This window comes from Tachysurus vachellii, chromosome 10 (assembly GCF_030014155.1).
Source record: "Tachysurus vachellii isolate PV-2020 chromosome 10, HZAU_Pvac_v1, whole genome shotgun sequence".
Lineage (NCBI taxonomy): Eukaryota > Metazoa > Chordata > Actinopteri > Siluriformes > Bagridae > Tachysurus > Tachysurus vachellii.
Genome location: NC_083469.1, coordinates 7,342,606 through 7,353,690, shown reverse-complemented (window position 1 = coordinate 7,353,690; position 11,085 = coordinate 7,342,606). Strand labels below are relative to the sequence as shown.

The window sequence follows — 11,085 nt, the reverse complement described above, 5'->3', positions numbered from 1 at the left end:
ACTGTGGCATATTAAATATACGAAAAATAGTAAGTTTTTCTGCGTGAGAAATACAATGTGTGGCGGGAGAGCATGACAAAAGACCCAAATGAGTGACTGTCACTCTCAATGCAACACTTGACAGCCCTACCTCGGTAATCTGTCAGTTTATCCTGAGCTGAAGGACGGAATATTTCTGAGCACCATCTAGCATGTTTAACAGCTGTGGGCATCAGTGTCGGTCAGCCTGTGCATGCTGCTGTGAGGAAAATGCCAGCAGGACAGAGGTAAGTGCTGTTAGCTCCTCTAACAATGAAACATGATCAATAAAATCACTGCATGATCTTTACATTGAAACTGATAAATTGTGGATTGTGGGATGATAAAGATACAAAATAAATTCATGATTTATTTTATGAACTGTATAGTTTAATTGATTAGTGTGTTGTGCTTGTGCATTTTGACTGGGTGTCACAAATGGTGGTGAGTCGAACAAGTCTGCTCTCTTAACTTAAGGGCAGGACAGTCTTTAATGTCTGTTAAAAAAGTCATTATAGTCACTAATCTATAGATTTCACATTAAGATCTATTTTGAAACAAATCTAACAACAAAATCATGGCAACACTCCTTCATATTGAAGCTCTTTTCTTTTCAAACAGAACCTAAAAATGCATGATCTCAGCTGGATATTCCCATTTCTCACAATAGCAGCTGGTAGATTATACAAATGTGAATACAAAACAGAAAACACAAGTTAGTGACACAGTCACAAATCTGGAGGACTTTTTAACCTTTTATGAACATCATTATAGAACAATTGCTGCATAAACATTATTTACATGTGTAAACCTGTGTATAATTTATGTTCAATATTTATGTATGTAGTGTAATTGCTCATTTTCTGATGTTATAGACGCAGTACATCTATGGTCCAGTGAGTGTAATAGAGAAGACTGTAAGTAATAACTGTATGAAAATGCTGACTCAGTGACTGAGGTTTATGAGGCTTTATTTATTAATCTATTGTCTTAAGTTAAACAAGTAGTTAACATACTGTACAATACTGTTTCTATGAGAGTAAAAAACATTCATATTCTGTAGTTTTCTAAAGTTAACAATTTTTTATTTGTGTGTGTTTCCTGTAAAACCAGGCTACCTACGGTGCAGTACAACCACTTATTGAGAATGGGGAGTCATTGAGAGGCACCAACATTGACAGTATATCCAGCAGTATAGGCACCATAAGAAATGTCTCCATTCAAATTACTAATTTCACAGACAGGTACACCTTATCAAACCCAAGGTGAGTGAAAATGATTTGAGTTTTTATTCAATTTAATTGTAACCATTACTGTAATACTTTGAATACAGTTGAAAATACATCAAATAATTTATTCCAAATATAATAATTCATTTATGGAATGGGTTGAAAATAAAAATGCTTCATTTTTGTGACATTAAATAAATTAAAAATGACTTTGTTTTACTTCTCTATGTATGAGAACATAACACGTTTAATCATATATATTTTATCTTTTTCCACTCTTTTTTTTTATTATTTTATTAGTTGTCATTTTTTGCAATAAAATAAACTTTGATGTTTTTTCTGATCACTAGGGAAGTCTTAAGAGGCCATGCATTAAATCCATTTTCCCCTGTGATCTTGACATAAGAACATGTTCTAGAGGCAGCAAAAGCGCAGTGAAGCAGCATCATCACTTTTACTTTGATCAGGGACTCAGGTGATTGACAATTTCCACATGAATGTACACTTAAGAAGGAGGCTGTGATGTCTGCATTTTTAATGCCTTAGACAATATATCAACCCTACTGCAGTTAATCCAGATGCTGTTTCTGAAAGCATGTGCATGGGCGCAGCTTTTAGGTAAAAGCACCGAAAGAGGAAAAAGTGACTGTCTTTAAGCTCCTTCACCAAAGAACACCAAATTAATACAAAACAATATTTGTTTAAAAAAATGCGTGACAAAATGAATACAAAATAATTGACAATATTTATGAGAATAAAGGCTTAGTGTTTTAATATTCCATTGCAAATAAAAATAAACTTGAATTTTAAAAATGTGTTCCCTGATCAAAGAAAAAGGGAATGCATTCCTTCATGATGCTCTCCTTACCTCTCATTATAGATCACAATGTCATCCACAAACATCATTGTCCATGGAGATTCCTGTCTGACTTCATCTGTCACCCTGTCCATCACCATAGCAAACAAAAAGGGACTTAAAGCCGATCCTTAATGTAGCTCCACCTCCACCTTGAACTCTGTCTGGCCTACAGAACATCTCACTGTTGTCATACTCCTCTAATACATATCATGAACTACAATGATGTACTTCACTGCCACTCATGAGATCCTCATACAGTACCATAGCTCCTCTCTTGGCACCCTGTTATACTCTTTCTCTAAATCCACAAAGACGCAGTGCAGCTCCTTCTGACCATCTCTGTACTTTTCCATTAACATTCTCAGGGCAAAATTTGCATATAGTGCTCTTTCTGGGCATGAAGCCATACTGCTGCTTACAAATATCCACTTCCTTTCTTAGCCTATCAATCTATCTATTTTCTGTAGTTTTCTACTGTAGTTTTGTGTTTTTCCTGTAAAACCAGGCATTAGTCAGTACTACTAGCTCAGCATCACCTCTTATAGAGTATGGGTTGTCTTTGAGAGGCACCAACATTGACAGTATATCCCACAGTATAAGCACCATGAGAAATGTGTTCATTCAAATTACCAATTTCACAGACAGGTACACCTTATCAAACCCAAGGTGAGTGAAAATGATTTCAGTTTATATTATATTTTATAAACAGTACAGTTAGATTTGTAATACCTCTAATACAGTTGAAATTACATCAAGTAATGAATTCTAAATATAATGGGTTAAAAATAAAAATGCTTCATGTTTAATCTTATGTTTTTTTTAGCTTTCTTTTTTCATTATTTTATTAGTTGCAATTTAGTTGCCCGCCCACTATTGATTGGTTGACTTACCGAAACAGGCCAATCAGGATGCTCTCTGTCTTACATGCGCTTAATGACGCACACACGCACACTAGCACACACACACGCAAGGTCTCTCGCTCCCCCTCCCTCTCTGCCGTGCGCGCGCTACAAGATTTTGAGCGCAGTCTCTGTCTCGCTCTCGCGCTTACTCGCTCACTCTAGATTCCGGGAGATTGTAATTAATTTGTGGTCATCAGGGAGCCGCCATCAATATGCGGGAGACTCCACATACTCCCGTGTGTGTGTGTGTGTGTGTGTGTGAGTGAGAGAGAGAGAGAGAGAGAGATTATGACTGGTGTTGTTTATTGTGTGTTGCCTTTTTGGACTCCTTTATCCCAGCCATTTTTAGGGTCATGATTGAGGACAATGTCCCGTCCAGAGACAAGCTGTTTCGTGTTGAGGTTTTGTTCAAACTGACCATCGAAAATATACTCTGGGCATCAGAATTAGAATGTGGAAGCACTAAAATTTTTTTACACTAAAATAATCTTTGATGATTTTTTTCTGATCACTAGAGAAGTCTTAAGAGGCCATGCATTATTACAGTTTCTAGAGGCCATGCATTATTACAGTTTCAGCATCATTATTACAGTTTCTATCTACATGTTCTAGAGGCAGCAAAAGCGCAGTAAAGCAGCATCATCACTTTTACTTTGATCAGGGACTCAGGTGATTGACAACTTCCACATTAAAGGTAGGGTCTCAGATTTTTGAAAGCCAATGAAAGTCCTACTTCTTGCATTATCGTAAGCCTTTCTTCGCTTTCTTTCTTTGTTTTTATCCGCCATGTCAATGTTAAAACCGCTTTCTGCTAATGTCACACATGCGCACTGAACACTCTCTCCGCACATATTGACAAGACCCGCCCCTTCTGCTCATTGGCTACACGTTTGTTTTGATTTTTGTTTTGTTCTCGGCCCGATTCAGTTTTCTGAAGCATTTCTCAAAAATCACCAAGAGGAAGTCTGACTGACATGTAATGCAACCAATCACAATATTGGTTTTCATCATGTTTATTGGCGTGAAAATATAAAGTCGATGTTTCTATAAAAAAAGAAGCCTTGCAATCACAGGTCGTTCATTTAGTTCACATTTTCTTTACATGGCCTTCCATAATTGAGGTAAGACTGCACAAAATAATCAACCTGGATCCGTAGTAAGCCATCCACATCATTCGGAAAATCCAGCGTTTATCAGATCCTCATAAGTGCTCGTTATCACAGTTATAAACACTGCAGCATCCTTCTTCTACGAGGGAAGTTAAAGTGTCACGACTGCTTTCAGATCCAACCAATCAGATGACGACTGTGAAATAATTCTAATTTTGTTTGCCACATGCATCAGACATATTACAAGAACTTTTTTCATTAGTCTGTCTTTCTTTGTTCGTGATTTTACAATTTATTGGCACTATTATGCTAGAATTTTGAAAGAAAAATTTTTTGACTATTTTGACTATTTAATCAATTCTTATTACTTTATTATCTCTATACTAGGACCTACACTAGCAGTGGATATTGTCTTAATCCTCCTCAGCCTACAGTAGCAAAAAAGACCAGTGAAGCCTGCACTTTTACCAAAACACGCTCAACGGCACGTGGTTGTGCTGGAGTCCTGGCATACAAGATCCTTAAAGATGAAGAGCACTTTGTCGGGGATCTTGTCATAATGTTTTCTGTGCCGTTTGACTACATTTGGTATGAAAACTATTTAGCTCTTGGAATTTATGAAAACCATGTTTCATGTAATCCTGATCTGTTTTCTGAAATGTATTACGAGAAAGGTACATTCACCAAGGAAAAGGCTACAGGAAGTGAAGTCATGTATTCTGTACAAGGAATTTGTGTGAAGGGAACAATGTCCCCTGTAGGCAAGGCAATAATAGAAGTTTATTTTCAAGATTTTTAAACACCAAAACTAGACAGACATGAGCAAAACACTACAGATTCAACATCAGTGGGTCAGTGAAGGATGATTGAATATGTCTATAAACTAATACACTCCTATACTAAACATACACATATGTACTATATATATATATATATATATATATATATATATATATATATATATATATATATATATATATATATAAAATTACTAACAGTAATTTCTCTGTTGCAATGTTGAATATTTCCTGTCTGTCTATTTATTTCTATCTTACTGTACACTGATCTCGTTAATCTCTCAGTGAAATGCATTTGCCTTTTGTCAAAATGTGCTGATAAAATGCTGAACAAAGCAGATTCCAGATCAGGGGATCAGTCAAGGATGACAGAATTGTAATATGGTGATTATGAATAACAACTGATAATATGCCTATGAACTAATACACTACTACTACTATGAAATAATACTCTATTACTACTACTACTACTACTACTACTGTCATTTCTCAATATGTGCAATGCATAATAAACTATGATCAGAATACTTAACCGTGGTTTAAGTATTTATTATTACTGTAACTGCAAACACTTGTGTGTTGATATGTACAGGACAATGCAAACAAAACATGCTGCAGAACTGACACTTGATTCATTCAAAAGATTCAAGGTCAAATTCTCCATTTTGTTTTCATTATTTCATTATTTTAACTCAAAGGTTCTCAGCCCTGGTCCTAGTGTACTGTATGCCTTTTCCTGCACATTTGAGTGATTTCTCTGTTCTCATTGCTCCTAATTTTGCTGATGCACTGATTAACATTGATTCTTAAGTCTAATTGGGTTGTGTTAGAGCCTGAAACAGGAGTTAATCAGCTTTGTTATGTCTTAGACAATATATCAACCCTACTGCAGTTAATCCAGATGCTGTTTCTAAAAGCATGTGCATGGGTGCGGCTTTTAGGTAAAAGCGCTGAAAGAGGAAAAAGTGACTGTCTTTTAGCTCCTACACCAAAGAACAACAAATTAATTCAAAACGATATTTGTTTAACAAATTCGTGACAAAACGAATACAAAATAATTGACAATATTTATGAGGAAAATGCTTAGCATTTTAATATTCCATTGCAAATAAAAATAAACTTAAATTTTAAAAATGTGTTCCCTGATAAAAAAAAAAAAAAAAAACGGACCGACATCCTCATACAGTACCATAGCTCCTCTCTTGGCACCCTGTTATACTCTTTCTCTAAATCCACAAAGACGCAGTGCAGCTCCTTCTGACCATCTCGTACTTTTCCATTAACATTCTCAGGGCAAAATTTGGATCCCTAGGGCTCTTTTTGGGCGCCATACTGCTGCTTACAAATATCCACTTCCTTTCTTAGCCTAGCTTCCACTGCACTTTACCATAGCTTTATTGTGTGGCTCATCAACTTTATACCTCTGTTGTTGCTACAACTCTGCACATCACCCTTGTTCTTCATATATCTATCAGACATATTACAAGTACTCTTTGCAAATATATATATATATATATATATTTAATTTAAGTTTTTTAATTTAATTGTTAGAATTTAATAATTTGACTATTTAATCTGATCAATTTCTATTACTTTACTTTTTCTATTTCTATTACTGGCAGTGGATATTGTCTTGAGGATAATCCTCTGGCATTTGTGAACATTGGGAATACTTCTGACCACTGTCTAGCATGGATCCGGTTGGAATTTATGAAAACCATGTTTCTGTAATGAGTCTGTCTGTGTTTCTGTCCTGTTTCTGTCTGCTGTCTTTTCCTGTGGTTAATTGTTTGCTCCGCCCACTCTTTGGTTTCCATGGACATTAATTGTACTCCTTCTCTCCTTCAGGTGTCTTGTCTTTGTCTCTAATTGGTTCTGCTCTGTGATTGGTTCTTGTCTGTTATTTATACTCTGTGTGTTCACTTCCCTTTTGTTGGTCGTTATTGCATTGTGCTTGTATGTATGTTGTGGATGTTCCGGTCTCCTGTCTGCTCTGTATTCTGCTCTGTTTTGCCTGCCTGTTTGTTTGCTTGTTTGTATTACCTGTTTCTTGTTTTGGTTTAAGTAAAATCTAAAACTGCATTTGGATCCTCACTCGCCTTTGTCCAACCTCGTGTCAGAACGACCAACCACATGGATCCAGCAGAGATTTTGTTCCGGTTATGTCAGGGGGATTCCCCACTGGAGGAATATGTAGAGGTGTTCTTGGACTTGTCCAATCAGGTGGAATTTTGGGGACAGGGCCCTCAAGGACCTGTTCCGGCATGGTTTGAAGGACGGGCTGCGCTACCTAGTGCCATTGGGCCGAGAGGTGGGGCCTTTCACGGACCTGGCCAACGTAGCGTTGCTCCTGGGCGGGTCCTCCCTAACCGTGCACAGGACAGAGTCGGACACCGGCCCTAAATATTTTTTGGGGGGGGCAGTAGGCATCGGGGTCCGTGGGCTGCGGAGCCAGGCCAGCCACGGACGCCCGAGGCCCCTACGGTACCTCGGCCCGACCCAGGCCTGTGTACGCCGGTGACCGAACCCGTCCACATGGGTGCCAGACCGGAAAGCTCGGGCGAGGCCCGGGGGAACCGGCTGATCGCCAAGCTGGCGGACACCCCGATGGTGCCGGTTCGGGCGGCCGGCATCCCTACGGCACCGGCTGGAGCACCGAAGGCACCTGAAGCACATGAACCTGCTGAAGCACATGAACCTGCTGAAGCGCCCGAACCTGCTGAAGCGCCCGAACCTGCTGAAGCGCCCAAACCTGCTGAAGCACATGAACCTGCTGAAGAACATGAACCTGTTGAAGCGCCCGAACCTGTTGAAGCGCCCGAACCTGCCGAAGCGCCCGAACCTGCCGAAGCGCCCGAACCCGCCGAACCCGCTGAGACACCGGATCCGACCGGGCCGACCGGGTTGACGGAACCGACCGGGTCGACAGAACCAGCCGGACCGACCGGGTCGATGGGTCCGACCGGGTCAACCGAGCCAGCCGGACCGACCGGGTCAACGGAACCGACCGGGTCAACAGAACCAGCCGGGCCTACCAGGTCGACAGAACCAGCCGAACCGACCGGGTCATCAGAACCAGCCGGTCCTACCAGGTCAACAGAACCAGCCGAACCGACCGGATCGGTGGGTCCGACCAGGTCAACCGAGCCAGCCGGACCGACCGGGTCAACGGAACCGACCGGGTCAACAGAACCGACCGGGTCGACAGAACCAGCCGGACCGACCGGGTCGACAGAACCAGCCGGACCGACCGGGTCGACAGAACCAGCCGGACCGACCGGGTCGACAGAACCAGCCGGACCGACCGGGTCGACAGAACCAGCGATCCCCAGCTTTGTCTCCCTGTCTCTGTCTGTCTCTCCCTCTCCTGTCCATCTTGATAGGTTCAAAGCGCCTCCTGCACCACCCTGGTCTCCAGTCCTGCTCTGGTCCCTGGCTCTGCCTGCGGCGCCACCCTGGTCTCCAGTCCTGCTCTGGTCGCTGGCTCTGCCTCCGGCACCACCCTGGCCTCCAGTCCTGCTCTGGTCGCTGGCTCTGCCTGCGGCACCACCCTGGTCTCCAGTCCCGCTCTGGTCGCTGGCTCTGCCGGCTCCGCCCTGGCCCCCTGCTCTGCCGGCTCCGCCCTGGCCCCCTGCTCTGCCGGCTCCGCCCTGGCCCCCTGCTCTGCCGGCTCCGCCCTGGCCCCCTGCTCTGCCGGCTCCGCCCTGGCCCCCTGCTCTGCCGGCTCCGCCCTGGCCTCCTGCTCTGCCGGCTCCGCCCTGGCCTCCTGCTCTGCCGGCTCCGCCCTGGCCTCCTGCTCTGCCGGCTCCGCCCTGGCCTCTGGCTTCGCCGGCTCTGCCCTGGCCTCTGCCGCCACATGGACCTGGCCCGCCTTCCCACCCCCTGTTCCGCCTCCACTCCACCACCCTCCGGTTCTGCGTTGGAGTGTCTGGAATCCACTCCTAGGGGGGGGCTCTGTAATGAGTCTGTCTGTGTTTCTGTCCTGTTTCTGTCTGCTGTCTTTTCCTGTGCTTAATTGTTTGCTCCGCCCACTCTTTGGTTTCCATGGACATTAATTGTACTCCTTCTCTCCTTCAGGTGTCTTGTCTTTGTCTCTAATTGGTTCTGCTCTGTGATTGGTTCTTGTCTGTTATTTATACTCTGTGTGTTCACTTCCCTTTTGTTGGTCGTTATTGCATTGTGCTTGTATGTATGTTGTGGATGTTCCGGTCTCCTGTCTGCTCTGTATTCTGCTCTGTTTTGCCTGCCTGTTTGTTTGCTTGTTTGTATTACCTGTTTCTTGTTTTGGTTTAAGTAAAATCTAAAACTGCATTTGGATCCTCACTCGCCTTTGTCCAACCTCGTGTCAGTTTCATGTAATTATGATCTGTTTTCTGAAATGTATTACAAGGAAGGTACATTCACCAGGGAAAGGGCTACAGGAAGTGAAGTCATGTATTCTGGACAAGGAGTTTGTGTGAAGGGAACAATGTCCCCTGCAAGTAATTCAATAATAAGGGTTGAATTTCGAGATTTTTAAACACTAAATCTAGACAGACATACAAAAACACTGCAGATTCAAGACCAGTGGGTCAGTGAAGGATGATTGAATATGTCTATAAACTAATACATTTCTATACTAAACTCAATAACAGTAATTTCTCTGTTGCAGTGTTGAATATTTCCTGTCAGTCCGTTTATTTCTATCTTATTGTACATAAACAAGGGGGGCACGGTGGCATAGTGGTTAGCCTCACACCTCCAGGGTTGGGGGTTCAATTCCCACCTGCGCCTTGTGTGTGTGGAGTTTGCATGTTCTCCCCGTGCCTCGGGGGTTTCCTCCGGGTACTCCGGTTTCCTCCCCCAGTCCAAAGACATGCATGGTAGGTTGATTGGCATCTCTGTAAAAATTGCCTTTAGTGTGTGAGTGCATGAGTGAATGAGAGTGTGTGTGTGCCCTGCGATGGGTTGGCACTTCGTCCAGGGTCTATCCTGCCTTGATGCCTGATGACGCCTGAGATTGGCACAGGCTCCCCGTGACCCGAGTAGTTCAGATAAGCGGTAGAAAATGAATGAATGAATGAATGAATGTACATACACACTCTCATTAATTTCTCAGTGCAATGCATTTGTCTGTTGTCAAAATGTGCTAATAAAATGTTAAACAAAGCATATTCAAATTCAGGGGATCAGTCGAGGATTGTAAAATTTTTAAATTTCTAAAAAAGATTTACTTAAAATTTAAAATACTATATATCTATCCCTATCCATATACCACTACTGTCATTTCTCAATGTATGCCATGCATAATAAACTACAATCAGAATACTTAACAGTTGTTTAAGTACTTATTATTACTGTAACAAACACTGTACACATGAACAACATACAGTAAACATGAAAGATATTATTTGTGTTATGTATGTGAGAATGCAAATAAAACATGCTGCAGAACTGCTCTTAATGCTCCTAATTCTGCTGATGCACTGATTAACATTCCTTCTAAAGTCAAATTTGGCTTTGTTAGAGCCTGAAACAGGAGTTAATCCTGATCCAGCAACACTGTAAATGTATCAACTGTCATCATTTCTTTCTCATTTGCAGTTGAACAAACTACATCCAAAAACACACAAGGGCTTCTGTGAAAAAATTTAACTCCAGGAAGAAGCCACTGACTTTTTACAGCCCAATTAAATGGGTCTGTAAAATATAGCAGTATTACATAACAGTCTGATTTGGTGGAATAATGAAAACCGTTTTCAAATGATATTCAAAAAAATGTCTTCTGAGTCAGTAAAATCTTATTTACTCTTGTCTTGTCTTACCTAGGGTAAGTACAGGACAGGATGAGCTAGATTAACTTATTACTACGGCTAAATCAACAACTTGTTCACTAGATCCCATTCCAATTAAATTACTGAAAGAAGTGTTACACAAAGCTGGTGAGTCTATTCTTAATATTATTAACTCCTCGTTATCTTTATTTCACGTCTATAAATCCTTCAAGTTCGCAGTTATTAGGCTCCTCATTAAGAAACCTAATTTAGATCCTAATGAACTATCAAATTACAGACCTATTTCAAACCTTTCCTTTATGTCTAAATTATTAGAAAAAAATTGTGTAAGCTCAACTGTGCTCCTTCTTACAGGAGAACAATACATTTGAAGAGTTTCACTCAGGTTTCGGGGCCC

At 41.5% G+C, this 11,085-nt stretch overlaps 1 protein-coding gene across 1 annotated transcript; it reads left to right on the top strand.

Moving 5' to 3' along the window:
• The first annotated feature begins 191 nt into the window (after positions 1-191).
• Positions 192-9,433, top strand: LOC132852494 (uncharacterized). Its single transcript, XM_060879734.1, has 4 exons — positions 192-266; positions 2,612-2,772; positions 4,505-4,791; positions 9,309-9,433. The coding sequence occupies exons 1-4, from the start codon at positions 192-194 to the stop codon at positions 9,431-9,433; spliced, it is 648 nt and encodes a 215-aa protein (XP_060735717.1).
• The last annotated feature ends 1,652 nt before the right edge of the window (positions 9,434-11,085 follow it).